We start from the raw sequence: 15,858 nt of genomic DNA, 5'->3' as shown, positions 1-15,858 counted from the left end.
ATAATCAATGAAAAACTGAACTTTGATCAAAATTGCAAATCAGTTTGTAAAAAGGGTCACCAGCACCTTTATTGCCTTAGGAAACTTGTTCATTTCCACATTAACCAAAAAATTTTATCTTTGTTTTATCGTTCTTTTATTGAGTCTGTTTTATCCTTTTGTTTGGTGGCATGGTTCGGTCAGACCTCTGTCACAGAGAAAAACTCTCTGAATCAGATAGTGAGATGGTCCAGTCATCTGATAGGTGAGCCACAGTCTTGTTTAGCCTCCCTGTACTCTGAGCAGGTACAGAGGATGGCTTTATCAATCCTTAAAAATGGTTCCCATCCTCTAAGGGGTGAATTTCAGCTTCTTCCCTCAGGACGGAGGTTTCTATTTCCGAGATGCAGGACAAAGCGTTATAAAAACAGCTTTGTCCCCGTTGCTGTCACTGAATTAAATAAGAACTGTTTTTGATTCGAAATATTAAAGTATGTGTCACAGTGTGCTTTATATATTTACTAGGTATGTGTGTTTTTAAAGGGATGTCAAATGCTGTCATTTTTCTGTAAAGCAAATTTACCTTGCCTTTGGGTATAAATAAAGTTACCTTACCTGCAGACGCTGTGCGCAGAGGTTCAGGAGCAGAAGTCCCGTTGTAAACATATCACGGCAGACCCAACGATGTTTGCATGAACGCGCTTTTTTTAAAAGTCAGGTCAAGGCTCCAAAAGCCCAAAGGCGATATAACAGTTTGTGTTTGCTACATGGATCATTGTAGTTCAGCTTTCCTTTGTTATATTTCTTTAAGAGCTCAAAATGTGTTCATTACATAAATCAAATGTAATTTTCTCTGTAGCACTTCATGGATTTCATAAGCAACACACTGTAGTTGTTCACACAAAGCATAAAGGTAAAAACAATATACACAGTGTTATCTTCATTTTAGATGTCACAAAGTATTTGCGGCTCCCAGTGTTTTCCCGAACCCTGACCCTTTGCGTGGAAACCGGGTCCAAAAGGCTCTTTGGGTGTTAAAGGTTGCTGACCCCTGCACTAGGCCCAACTGACACATATATTTGATTCCAAATACAAAAAATAATGTGTAACCTGCTGGAAGAATGTAGGAGGTTGAGACAGGATCTCAACACTTGGTGTCTGCAACAAAAGACAACAATATGTGGGCCGATCGTGGCTCAAGAGTTGGCAGCTCGTCTTGTAATCGGAAGGTTGCCGGTTCGAGCCCCGGCTTGGACAGTCTCGGTCGTTGTGTCCTTGGGCAAAAAAGCACTTTGGGGTCCTTAGGGACGAGTAAAGCGCTCTACAAATACAGGCCATGTAATGGCAGAAACATTCTCTAGTGTAAATCCTGACTAGTTCATTAACTACAGATCAGTTTCAGTGAACATTATTCACAGAGGGATCTGAGTTCCTTATACCAGACTCTACAGAAACTGTAACACTGTGCAGCTCTGCGACTCAACAATATGACAACAATGTAACACACACTAGAATCATCAAATAAAGCCCCACTAACCACTAGAACTAGAACTAACTAACTAGCACTGGACACTTGCATATTAGAGATTTCTACCACCATAGGAGGCGAGATATCATCCTTGAACCAGAGCATCCAGCCCTCAATTTCGGACATAAAAAGCGACGTGGCCAGGCATGATAACACTTTGACTGAACTGCAGGACTGTGCCTCGAACCACTCTGACACCATCGCCACTCTCCAGGCCACTGTGGAGCGTTTGTCTGCGGAGGTAAAGAAGTTAGATGAGAGATGTGGAGCTCTTGAGGCACTCCAGGAGGAATAATTTAAGAACTGCAGGAATACCAGAAGGCACAGAGGGACCCAAGATGACTGAGTTGGTTCACACCTGTTGGCGGAGGCGCTATCTCTCGAGGAGAAGCCACTCATCGATCGAGCACATAGAGGGAATCGCCAGCGTCCCAAACAAAGTCATCTTCCTCGGCCCATCATCTTGAGATTGCACTACTACCACATTGGTGAGGAAATTCTGCTGAAAGCTGCAGAGAACAAGAACCTGATGTATAAGGGTTTTTAAAATAAACATCCTCCCAGATTTCCCTCCCTCTGTTGGAAACGCAGAGCCGCATTTGCAAATATGAGAGGAAGACTACGTGGGATGACCGGCGTCAGGTACAGACTGCTATACCCTGCAAAGCTGTTAGTGACCCATGGTGATGTGAGGAAAAGCTTTACCGATCCCAAAGAGACCGTAGACTACGCGGAGAAGCACCTCTCCCACCCACCTTCAAATGTATTAAAAGCAAGGATATATCTATATGTCTAACGCTGACACAGCACTGTGTTTCTTCTTTTCCCTTTATATTCCATGTAAAGGTGAATATGGAGCGTTTATGGAGCTCGTTTATTGACCAGCTGTCAGTTAGAAGGTAAGAGTTACTAGGTTAACAGAGGTTAGCAGTAACAGTACGGGGAAGTATATTGTGTTGTTCTTTTGTTGGTTTTTATTTTATCCTACTTTACTTTGTTATTTTGATTTTACCTGTTGTGAGTGCTTCCCGTAATTCTCCTTTTTCTTGCGCCGCTGCGGCCAGAGTTCACAACATTACATATTTTTGTATCTATAAACAGGAAGCTGACACTCTCCAGACTTTATCAAAGGTGTGAGCGTCACAGCAGAGGCCTTTGTGTCAACGTAGCTGAAGACAAAACACAGAAACACATGAAGGAGATTTTCCTGGCCTGGATTTTATACAAATATTCTGCAGTACATCAAAAATGAAAGAAAACCATTAGTCAACATATGAACATCACCTCTGAAGTTACAGAGCTTTGATTGGAGACACAGCTGAGCGTTTTTCATTTTGCATAATTAATTACATAATTAATTATGTAACCATAATTAAATGGTTACATCATCTTTAAAGTCCCCAGAGATCAGGAAAAGGGCCTGAGGGTGCTGTGTTTGGAGTCTGCTGGTTACAGTGTGCAGGACCTCACAGGCTGCTGCAGCGTTAGCAGAGGGCGGGACATACACAGCTATCATAATCACGTGTGTAAACTCTCGTGGTAGATAGTACGGTCTCATGCTAACCGCTAGCAGCTCAATGTCCTTACAGCATAGCGTCTCTTTGATAGAGAAATGCCCAGAGTTACACCATCTATCGTTCACAAACACAGCCAGACCCCCTCCTCCCTTCTTACCACTCTCCGCTGTTCTGTCATAAGAGGCTCAGCAGCTAAAGCAGCACACCTGGGTCTCCCAGCCTATTAAAAGCAGCCCTTTGCTTCACCTGCTTCACTAAACATTATTATTTTAAGCAGAGTGGTGTGATTTATGTAGGCATTGCTGTGTGACAGGATGACTTTTCTTGCACACCCACCAAATGAGGGCGCACATGCTTCCACGCCCACTGGTGACTGCACACATCCTTTCAAGGAAGCATTTCATTCATCCCTAACAAATGGAAGAAAACACTGTGCAGCGTGTTCAGGTTTGAACGTGGCCCTGGCTTCTCTCTGCATCCACCTGGCACATGCAACACACATCCACTCCCTGCTGAGCTGCTTGTATTTGATGTGTTGAAGTTTTGGTAAAGTTTGAATAAATTCCACTTTATTTATAGGAACATTTCATCTGTGGACTCCTGCTTCCCCTCTCCTTGAGCCAGTTTGTGACGGGAACATGACATAAGAAAAGTAATTTATCCCTTTTTGATTCTGTGTATCTGGCGCTCATCCAGTGAGTTCACACTTGGCAGAAACAGACTGAATTTGTCTGGAGAACTTTGGCTTCAGCCAAGTTAGATAAACACACTGTGTCTCTGTCAAAACAGCAGTGTAGTTGTGGCACCCCTGTGAGGGAATGACCACATTAATATTATTTTGTGTAAAACACTCATGTAACGGGACATTTTTCATTGCTATATGTATTTATTTTCAGTTTCTTTAAGAGGATAGAAAATCCATGTAACAGGGATTCATTTTATGTTAGAAAGCAGTGAGGGCGGAACTTTGGTGCTTGCTCCGGGGTTTCGGGGAGCAGTAAGTGGAGCCCACCTTCCGCTGCTTCCTCAGACACGTTCTGGAGGAAAGCAGAGACGCATCGTGTCTTCCTTACTCTGCTCTTCACCTGCTTTTACAGGTCGGTACACGGTGCTCGCACCGAAAATGTTGTTTATTGTCACCATGGTTACCCACGTTAATGTGAATGGGAGAGTTAAGGCGGTCCGCCAAAGTTATTTATATGTAAACACGGGAGAAAACCAGAGGAGTGTCCCGCGCGACCGCACCGCGAGCCCGCTCGTTAGGTGGAGCGCTCGTGAAGCAGAGTCAGTGCGCTCCTATGCTCTGTGCAAACGTGTTGTAATGCTCCAATCAAATCAGTTCTGTGAGATGTGAATGTTAATAGTTCTGTTAAAGTGACTGAGTAGATTAGCTAGTGTAACACAAGCACTCTGAGCAACTCTGTGTAGCTAACAGAGGCATTCATGGGTTGATTAAACAAGCTGTGTTTCATGATGCACTAAATAGTGATTTTGCCAGTAAATTACTGGAGGGAACAAATGTAATGTATTTACCAATGCTGTTATTGAATAGAACTGTTTAGCCAGTAAGACACTGCAGAAGACAATGTGATGTGTTTATTGATATGATAAAAGGATGTAGCTGTTATGGAAAGAAGTGTGAACTTGAGAAACTGAACCAGTTAAAAAGAGTATATTTCACTGATGTTGTGAAATAAGTAAATGTAATTGATGTGAATGAGGAACCAGCTGAACAGTATATTGAAAGCTCATGTTTAGTGTTTTATAGCATTTATTTGTGTGAAATAAATCAGACTCAGACACGTTCTGGAGGAAAGCAGAGACGCATCGTGTCTTCCTTACTCTGCTCTTCACCTGCTTTTACAGGTAACATATTTGTCATCGAGGTCTTCATCCTTGGGACCCGTAACATAGTAACTTCTTCATTGTTATACTTCTATAGTTTTCCCATTTTGTGAGCTGTGGATGTGGAAAGTGTCTCAGTGACACATCCACATGAAAACGGCGTTACCTTCATTCATTTGCACGTCAAATGAACGAGCTGTTTGGACTTTAACGTCACAGCTGATGCTTCGATACTCGAACTCAAGAGTTCAGCTTCCACTCAGAGGTACAAGTACACACAGCAAAGATAAACGTGTACACAAGGTGGAACCCACAAGTGCACAGCTCCAACCAGAGATGGGAAGTAATCCGATTACTTTTTTCAAGAAACGAGTAAAGTGAGGGATTACTATTGCAAAAAAGGTAATTAGATTACTGTTACTTTCCCGTAAGCACGCTGCGTTACTGCGTTACTAAAACCGCAGCTGTGTGCAGATGAACAATGGATAATCTATCGAGTGTGGAGAGAGTGTGAGCGTGCAGCGTTTAAAGCGTGGAAGCACTGACCTTACTTTGAGTTTGACTCTGTAAAAAGTGACAGAAACATTAGCATCCGCTGTTCACTGCGTGGGAAGACAACATGCTCACTCACTATGTGTTAATGGGCATGCTTATTTATAACTTTGATAAAATGTCATAAAAATAATTCCATGCCAGCTCACCATTGGTGATCAGGTAGTTTCTGTTCCAGTTCCAGTCCCATAAATCATGAAGCTTGCTGCCAGAAAAGCTTCAAATCTCCTTTGAAAGCTGTTTGTGGTCTTGATTGTGGGAGCTTCAGTTGTCTGACTCCAGCTGCCACACAGTGCTCACTGATATCATTTGCAAAAACCCCAGTGTGACAATATTTATCAGTGAAGCAGAAATCAGGACGTGACGACTTTTCTTTGAACATTTGCTCAGGCTAAGCTGTGCTTTCTACCACAGTTGGGAATTTCCTGGTTTACAACAAATTATTGTGTCAACACCGCATAAGATTTCAAACTACAGGAAAATCACTGGAGTTATAAGAGGCAGACAACGACACACACACCACATGCATGCTGTTGCTATTTATTGTGGATTAACCTGTCAAGGGCAAGAACAAAATAATTCTGCCTCAAATACAGGAAATCATAGCTTTCCTGTATTTCCTCCATTGTTGGCATGCTGGTTAGTGCTGTTGCTCCACAGTAAGAAGGTCCTGGGCTAAATTATCCATGAATGTAAACGGCTGTGTGTTTCTATCTGATAGACTGGTGAGCTGTCCAGGGTGTACCCTGCCTGGTAACCTATCACTTCAGGGTTATTTCCCAGCCCTGCTGCAACCAGGATAGAGATAGGAGGATGGTAGTTGTTGTAGACCCATTCAATTTCAATTGAAGGATTAAAATGTTCCAGGAGCTCAACTTACTCCATCTGAACATGTTTCAATCGTGTTTTATGAACACAACATGCAGCTTTACTGAATATGAAAAGGTTGTGTTGATTTAACTCAGTTGTTTAAGTTTCTGCCAAAGCAAAACCTTTGTGTGCAACCAGTGTCCACTATTGAATCAAGTCAATCCAACATGTTTTTGTCAGTGCAAAAGGAGTTACGGTGCCTGTATTCCTGCACAATATTGTCCCGGGAGGGAGGAAAACTTTCTGGTGAAGTTTTGGTTGATTTTTGGGTTTTGCTTGACACTAGGTTGATTTTATCAGTGAGGTTTGGATTGTTTTCTTTCTCTAAGAGAGAGAAAGATGGTTTTATGCTTGGACATGTTTGCAATGGGCCCCAGTATTTGTTACTTTATTAGTATTTTATTGGTTGCGTTTGTTTGTGCTTTTGTTACAGTGCACTGAGATAAGAACATCTGAGAGGTGTGATCCACCGGTGGTGATATTTTGGTATTTTGTGAGTTCCCGATTTAACAAATCAGCTCTTTAATCCAGACCTGAGAGGTTGAACTTTAAAGCGCTATAAAATATTCTTACTGGAAACAGTGGCAAAGTGTTTTTCTCCATGATTATAATGGGCTTGGGAGAAATTCACTTATATGTGACATTGATCACATGAGAAGTCCTGAGCCTAAAAGGATTGCAGCGAGTCAATCCAGTCCAAAAACAAGGAGCTGTTTTCCTTTAAAATGATGACGTCATCTTGCTGGTGATGGAGGCTCGAATAGGCTGCGCGTGAGACTCCATTATCAGCAATATCTGGTATGAATGTGTGTGGATGTATGCATGTGACTGGACTGTGATGGATTGACGACTAAAAGTTTAACTGACTTGATACTGAGACAAAAACGGTGCCGACTTTAGGATTAGTGAATGTCCACAACAATTCACCCAGCCTGTAGAAGAAGGGTGGAGGTTTTGTCTTGCTTTGTTTGTGCAGGAGCAGAAGGATGACAGAGACTAAAGGGGGAGGCTGTAGCTTCACATGAGTGTGAGCTGCAGACTGAACCCTTTGGTTGCTAATGTTGAGTCACTGATGTTTGCATTAAGAAAATTGTGTTTTATTAGCTGTGTTTTAATTAAGGTATCACATTATATTGTTGGGAATGTTAAATGCTAAAGTGAAGAAAAGCTTTGATTTCACTCATGACTGAACATGTTATTATTAACCATAGCAGGCCACTGTAAAGAGTCAATTAACTTTTATAGAGGGAAAAAAGGCCAAAAACTCTGTTAATACCTATGAATAACAGGCAATGATAGACTTGTCACATTCAAAATAGAGATATGTAATAACAAACACGGGTCCGTGTCATTTAGGTTCTCCATTGAAATAGTCAATCATTTAGAAAAGTAGAATATATATATATATGTCTCAACGCTGTTTCTCAATAATATTAAAAACCTAAAAACTATTGTTGTGGAAGATGGAAGTCACTGTGGCAGCCCTCTGACTGTGGAGGACGTTTGTAATCCTATTTCTGCACTTAAGGCCAACAAATCTCCCGGCACAGATGGTTTAACTGCAGAGTTTTATGAATCATTTTCTAATCTCCTGGCTCCGTTCTTACTGCAGCTTTTCATAGGAAGTGTAGAGAATAACATCCTCCCTCCTACTCTTACTCAGGGTCTCATAACACTTATTCCAAAGCCAAACAAAGACTTACTTCTTATTGACAATTGGAGACCCATCTGTCTGCTCAATGATGACTATGAGATTATGGCTTTAGTACTTGCTAACAGAATGAAAGAGTTCTTGGACACAATTATCGATGAGACACAATCAGGCTTTATGAGAAACAGACACCTTTCTAAGAACATGAGACTGGTTTTAGATCTACTTGATTACTCTGATTTGGTATCTGACTATAGCTTCATTCTCTTCCTGGATTTTTAAAAGGCTTTTGATACAATTGAACATCAATTTATTTTCCACTCTTTGGAAAAATTTGGCATTTTTCTGTAAAGCTATCAAAACCTTGTACACGAATGGCAATAGCTCAATTAAAATGATTAAGACTCCACCCCGAGATTTGACCTGTTATACAAGGAATCAGCACAGCTGATAAGGAGCTCATCATCAGCCAGCTAGCTGATGACACCACACTCTTCTTGAAGAATGCAAATCAAATCCGTCCAGCCCTTAGTGTTATTAGTGATTTCTCTGAGGCATCTGCTTTATGTCGAAATCTAAAAAAAATGTGAATTACTAGCAATTAAAGGCTGCACTGCAAATGCTCTCTGTAACATTTCTGTTAAACAAGAAGTCACATATCCAGGACTGTTAATATCCAAAGACCAAAAGTCAAGATGCTCGTCAAACTTGTCAAACAGTGTTGGGGAATTCTCAGTGGTGCTTGGTGCCATACCCTCAGGGACTTTAATGTTATATAAAAACACTGACATCTCAATATCTGCCTCAGTCACTCTCCCTGATCCAGCTGAGTCAGCAGTGGGAAAAATCTGCTTTTCACAGGAACTTGGTAACAGCAATAAGAGAATACGTAGTTTATTACGGCGGGGAGTCTCTGGCTGGCTGGAGCGGCATCTAATAACCAACTCGCAAAACAAAATAAAAACAACACAACAAACAGATATTATGATACAGACTTATAATCTGCACCAATGTTTTTTCTAAATTCTATAAAGTGAGTGCGAGAGCCCTCGGTGCGCCTGCGCGCTGCTGAAGTCAAAGTAAACTTTATTGTCATCTCCGCTACAGACAGTCCAGCATATAGAGAGACGAGACGACGAGGCTGCAGTTACAGCGGTGCAAGTAAACAAACAATAAATATAAGAAGAGTAAGAAAATAAATCTACACTTTAGGACTCGGGGTAAAGGATCAATAACAATTTAATTTATAATTTACAGTTTGATGATTTAAAGTCTCACACAACCCGTCAAAAGGGGCGGGGCCGGCTGCTTCCAAGTAGAGCACATTTCATTTATAATGATGTAAATCCAAGCCCATCATGGATTCACGATCTGAATCCTGGGTTGTGTGAAATCCCAGAAATCAACCTTAGACAAAGTGAATCTGTGAACTAAGGTGTAGGTCTGTTAGGTTAATTGTGCTGATCCTCGGGTTGGGGATTTGTGTTTGTACTGGAGCACAAAATTCAAACCAATGGAAGATGGACAACAAAAGTTCAAAGCCATCAGGTGCTCAGTTTATGTATTTATTTTTGGCCTACATCAGTAAGAAATGCCAAATTATATACACAAAGTTACAGGAATCACCACTCCTGTTATTCATGATGATTTCAGTAACATCACATAATAACATGTAACGTTATTATGTGATGTGCGTACTGTTAATGCTGATACTGTGGTGAAATTCTCTGCTTCTTTTGTGTATTCTGCATCTATTACGTCAGATTGTCTTACCCCTCATATGGTTGAGAATTTTGCCAATACCCTGTTAACTACATGTTCCTCCATCCTCGACACTGTGGCACCTATTAAAATGAAGCGCCCCAGAACTTACTCACAATGTTGGTTAAGTGACTCTGTTCGCGCTCTACGACGTGCGTGTCGGCGGGATGAGAGAAGGTGGAGGAAAGATAAACTCCAGGCATCTTACGACATCCTACGTACTAGTCGCTTGAAGTTTCAAACTGCTGCCAAAATGGCTAAAGCAGCTTTTCTTTCAAAAATTATCTCTACCAATGGTAACAATCCTCGAATTTTATTTAAAATTTTTAACTCTGTGGTCAACCCCTGCCCCACTATGCCGCTGCCATGCTCCACGGTTCTTTGCGAACAATTTTTAAATTATTTTTTAGATAAAGTCTCATCTCTTAAATCTGCTCTTCCTTTAATGACAGGCTCTGCGTTTACCCCTGACTGTTCCTCTTCTATCAGTTTGAACCCGTTTCACTCCCTACTCTTAAGCGTCTGGTTGAACAACTGAACAATACTAATCTCGTATATGATGTTCTTCCATCTCGTATAGTTAAGGACTGTTTTAGTGCAATTGGACCTAGTATATTGTCCCTTTTGAACTCTTCTTTGCTCTCTGGTTGCGTACCATCAGCCTTTAAACATGCTATAATTCAGCCTGTTCTTAAAAAAAGGAACCTCGATTATAATGATTATGCGAACTATAGGCCGATTTCCAAGCTTCCGTTCTTGGCCAAAATTCTTGAGAAGATAGTGTTGCTTCAACTCCAGGCCTACCTGGATGAGAATAGCATTAATGATAAATTCCAATCGGCCTTCAAACCACATCATAGCACTGAGTCAGCGCTGCTCCGAGTTCTCAATGACCTTCTACTAATGGCTGATAATGGGCGCTCCTCGGTCCTAGTGCTATTGGATTTATCGTCGGCTTTCGATATGGTTGATCATAAAATCCTATTGGCGAGACTTGAGCACGCTGTAGGCATCAAGGGTGTTGCCTTGGATTGGTTTAAATCATACTTGTCCAATCGGCTCTCCTCGGTTCACTTGGCCACTTCCTCTTCCTTCGCTGTACCTGTCTGTTGTGGTGTCCCTCAGGGATCTGTGTTAGGCCCTACTCTGTTCTCATTGTACATGCTTCCATTAAGCGCTATCTTTGAGAAATATCACATCGCTTTTCATTATTATGCTGATGACATTCAGATCTACTTTGAGTTAAATGATGACCTAGCTTTGTCCTTGAATAGTTTTCGAGGGTGCATGTGTGAGGTCAGGCAATGGCTCCTGGCAAATACTCTTATCCTTAATGATAAGAAAACTGAAATTGTGGTCTTTGGCAGTGACGTCCTTCGTGCCAAACTTCGTGATGCTTTTGGTTTTCTCACTAGCTCCTTTTCCGACACTGTTAGGAATTTGGGCGTGTTACTTGACAGCTCATTTAAACTTGATAGACAAGTGTCTGCTGTTGTTAGATCGAGTTTATACCAACTCCGCCTTATTTCTAAGGCCAGGCAGTACATCCCGCATAAAGACCTGGAAAAACTCATCCATGCCTTTGTAACTTCGAGGCTGGATTACTGCAATTCACTCTATTTTGGACTCCACTCTGCCCTCCTCCATAGATTACAGACAGTCCAAAATGCTGCTGCACGCATTCTAACCAAAACTAAGAAGTTTGCCCACATTACTCCCGTCCTAGCTGATTTGCACTGGTTGCCTGTGAAATATCGTATCCAATTTAAAATTCTGCTGTTTACTTTTAAAATCACTAATAACACAGCACCGAGCTATCTTAAGGAACTCTTAAGCTTATATGTCCTGCTAGGGCTTTAAGATCATCCTCACAGTTACTGTTGGTGCAGCCTAGATCTCGGCTGAAGTCTAGAGGTGATCGAGCGTTTGCCCTGGCCGCACCAGAGTTGTGGAACAACCTTCCCATTGGCATTCGGGCGTCTGACTCTATTCAATCTTTTAAATCACGGCTTAAAACGTATTTGTTTAATCTTGCGTTTTCTACCGGTTAAATGCTGGCCTTGTCTGCAGTGATTTATTTTACTAATTTTCCTATCTTGCTTTTTATTTGCGCTGTGTATGTCTTATCCCCATTGTGTGTTGATGGCACAGTTATATTGTGCTATAGCTATGTGCTATAGTTATATTTTTTCTATTGGTGGCTTTTTCCTGTGAACATAATTCTACACTTTTATTTTTATGACTCTGATTATACTTGTGTTAATTTGTTCTATGTTAAGCACTTTGGCATGCCGTTGGTTTTTAAATGTGCTCTATAAATAAAGATTGTTGTTGTTGTTGTCCTGTAAGCACAGTCTGCCTGTGTCTTTTCTCTGCAAATGAACATTTTCAGCCAATATAGGTAATACATCAACAATGCTGCCGTGGCTAAGTTAGGAATATTTATAATGTCATTTCCAAAACTTGCATATGATCTGCAATTTGTAGCAGATCTACTGACTGTCACAGAGCAGCTGGAGCAGTCTCAAATGGAGGTCAGTCCACTGCTGCCACCTGTGGCCAAGTGCCATAGCTACTGCTGGATGAACTCGTGACACATGTGCACCTGTTTCTATGAACACATTGAGTCTGAGTGGCTGCACTTACACTGGTGCATTCAAACATATTGAAAGATGCCAGCAATGTGGATTGTCAAGACTCAAACCAATCCACATTGCTGGCGTTGCATCTTTCAATGCCAGCAATGGCAGGTATCAGTGCTCAAACCTTTTGTGTTTGTTTCCAACAAGTTGCCCACCTCGGGAAACAAAAATGTGTTCTTTTACTTGTCAGATGAACATATGAGCCACTTTGACTCTTCAGTGCAGTGTGGAGCCTAACAAAGATCTGTTTTGTGTCCCAGCTGATCAGCAGGAGGAGGAGAGTCTGACGGAGCAGCAGAGGAACATTTTCAGCTACTTGGACTCACCTCAGCCACTACAGAGGAAACAATGAGCTCAACACAGAAGGTGACAGACAGAGCAGGACCATATGACCAAAGATATTTATCACCATATACATTTGAACATTTGCCATAACGATGTAGCTGACGATAGAATTGACACCAGACAAAATACTTTACAGCTGCACAACTTTATTAAAAACCCATCAATGTATTTTCACTGAAACAAGCAGCTGTTGTTTATGTGCATTAAAGTTATATAAAAATGTAACAGTGCAAATGCAAATTCCTCGCTGACAGTTTAACCAAAAGGCGTTTCCAGTGGAAACTGGCCGACACATCCTGAGCATAACCATGTATAATATCCACTAAACTTCAGAAGAGGTTATACAGTCGTGGCCAAAAGGTTTGAGAATTGCGTAAATATTGGAACCTGGAGAAGTTGCTGCTTAAGTTTTTATAATAGCATTTTGCCTGCACTCCAGAATGTTATGAGGAGTGATCAGATGAACTGCATCGTCCTTCTTTGCCATGAAAACGAACTTAATCCCCAAAAAGCCTTACCGCTGCATTTCATTGCTGTCATCAAAGGACCTGCTGAGACCATTTCAGTGATCGTCTTCTTAACTCAGGTGAGAATGTTGGCGAGCACGAGGCTGGAGATCATCATGGCTGTATCCCGATTCAGGTTCTGCAGCTTTAAAGTCCTCAAGGGCCGCGTACTCAAAGACCGCTAAGGCCGAAGTGCGAGGCTCGTAGGCTCGTGAAATGGGACGTCTAGCCTCCGTCGCGCTGCCCAGGTTGCCTAGCAACCATGATACTAACAGCTGGAAATGTTTCATACAGCTTTGTTTGACAGAAATGAAGGAGAACATATTTAGTTCATTTGTTTCTACATGAGCTCTGTGTGATTTGATGAGTATCTGAGGCTGAGACCACAGGACTGTGAAACATGATTGTTGGGCTTCATTTCTGTGCTGAACAGTCGTTTAAGATTAGCTGTAAATAACAATTAGCTGATGTTGTTCATGAGACTAAAGTCATCTCACTGTGGTATAATATGGCCAATATTATAGTTATCATATTAATCACTTCACTCACAGACAAGTATCTGTGACAGTGTTTATATAGATGTATCATATATAAGAGACAAATATTGTTCCTTCAGTATGTTGGTACTAAATTTGGCTCAATGCTTACATATACCGTATTTTCACGACCATAAGGCGCACTTAGATTTTCTTCAAAAAGTGCGGCGCGCCCTATAGCGCGGTGCGCCCTATGTGTTGTAAGGAGGACGTAGTAGAGAACACCATAAGAACATTAAAGGGTGAAGTGTGGGCGTTGATCGTATATACCGGGACAATCGCACATACCTGTATAAAAGAACAGGTATGTGCGTTATGCAGGACATCGTTGTTTTAACAACCCTGAAAATGGCAAAGCGACACGCTTACGAAGCACAGTTTAAACTGAAGGCCATCAGCTACGCGGAGGAATATGGAAATCGAGCAGCGGCGAGAGAATTTAAGATTAACGAATCGATGGTTCGCAAATGGAGGAAGCTGGAAAACAAGCTCCGGCAGGTCAAGAAAACGCAGCTGAGTTTCCGCGGACATAAGGCGAGGTGGCTCGAGTTGGAGGAAAGACTCGAGCGGTGGATCATCGAGCAAAGAGCGAGCGGGAGAAGCAGTTTCGACGGTCACCATTCAGCTAAAAGCAGTTTCACTAGCTGAAGAGATGAACATTGAACATTTCCAAGGAGGTCCGTCTTGGTGCTTTCGTTTTATGAAACGGTGCCATTTTTCCATCCGGACCAGGACTACGGTAGCGCAGCAACTTCCAGCGGATTATAAGGAAAAGCTGGCCATCTTCCGCTCCTACTGCAGCAAACACATCGGCGACAAACACATCCAGCCCAGCCACATCACAAACATGGACGAGGTCCCGCTCACTTTTGACATCCCGGTGAGTCACACTGTGGAGAAGAAGGGGACCAGCACGGTAGCGATACGCACAACGGGGTATGAAAAGTCTTCTTTTACTGTTGTGCTTGGCTGCCATGCTAATGGACAGAAACTGCCGCCTATGGTGATTTTTAAGCGAAAGTCTTTGCCTAAAGAGAAGTTTCCAGCAGAAATCATCATTAAGGCAAATGAAAAGGGCTGGATGGATGAGGAAATGATGAAAGAGTGGCTGAGGGAGGTGTATGTAAGGAGACCAGGTGGTTTTTTTCCACGCATCACCATCGCTGTTGATCTGTGACTCTATGCGTGCCCATCTCACAGCCGATGTGAAAAAACTTGTGAAGCAATTGAACTGTGAGCTTGCTGTCATTCCGGGAGGCCTGACAAAGGAACTCCAACCGCTGGACATCAGTGTGAACCGCCCGTTCAAAGTAAGGCTGCGAGCGGCCTGGGAGCGATGGATGACCGATGGAGACCACAGTTTCACTAAGAGTGGGAGGCAGTGCCGGGCGAGTTACGCCACAATTTGCCAATGGATTGTAGATGCTTGGGCTAACATGGCTGCTGGCTCTGTTGTTCGAGCTTTCGCAAAAGCCGGCATCGTTTCCGAGGAGCCGCACGGCACGGAAAGTGACTCTGACAGTGAAGAAAGTGAACCTGGCATGTTTGATGGAGATTTAGTGCAGCTGTTCAATTCAGACACAGAGGATGAGGACTTCGATGGGTTTGATTGATGATAAAAATGTGAGTACCAAACTTTGTTTTGCTCCTGCTTTATTTTTAAATACGCACACTTGTATGCTTGTGTGTTGTTGATGATGACGATTACCGGCAATAGAAATGTGAGTAAGGTACCGAATTCAGGTTTGCTCCTGCTTTATTTTTAAATACGCATACGGTACTTGTATGCGCCCTATGATCCAGTGCGCCTTATGTGTGTGTTAAATACAGTAAGGGCACACATAACTGAGACTGCGCCTTTTAGCACAGTGCGCCTTATGGTCGTGAAAATACGGTATGTGTAAAAAGCAAATGTAGGAGCTGTGATAACTGTGTCTGATAGAATGAAGAGTAGACTGATATATGAAATATTCCTTTATTGGGTGAGAAAATCAGACCATGTCATAACTGCTTTAAGTCACACAGAATAGATATCAGAGCCTTAAACAGGCTGACTTCTGCTAAATGGGTCAAACTGGGCAGAAAGTCTACAAACACATAACATCCTTATAGAATATGATGTAACA

The 15,858-nt window shown here is 42.1% G+C and overlaps 1 protein-coding gene across 6 annotated transcripts in view; it reads left to right on the top strand.

Moving 5' to 3' along the window:
* Window positions 1-15,858, top strand: part of LOC308398096 (phospholipase D1-like) — a 178,927-nt gene that overhangs the window by 79,508 nt on the left and 83,561 nt on the right. For 2 of the 6 annotated variants that reach the window (XM_080884509.1, XM_080884508.1), the window contains exons 1-2: window positions 4,815-4,890; window positions 12,606-12,711. The exons of 1 other annotated variant lie outside the window; for it this stretch is intronic. In XM_080884509.1, the coding sequence (XP_080740635.1) occupies window positions 12,694-12,711 (18 nt within the window). In that variant the 5' untranslated portion in view covers window positions 4,815-4,890; window positions 12,606-12,693. Of the gene's footprint in view, window positions 1-4,814; window positions 4,891-12,605; window positions 15,356-15,858 lie in introns of those variants that run through there. 3 more of the 6 variants (XM_080884518.1, XM_080884517.1, XM_080884515.1) reach the window with 2 other exon arrangements.

The sequence above is a fragment of the Rhamphochromis sp. 'chilingali' genome (assembly GCF_963969265.1).
Source record: "Rhamphochromis sp. 'chilingali' genome assembly, chromosome: 1".
NCBI lineage: Eukaryota > Metazoa > Chordata > Actinopteri > Cichliformes > Cichlidae > Rhamphochromis > Rhamphochromis sp. 'chilingali'.
This window is presented reverse-complemented; position numbering and strand designations above follow the sequence as displayed.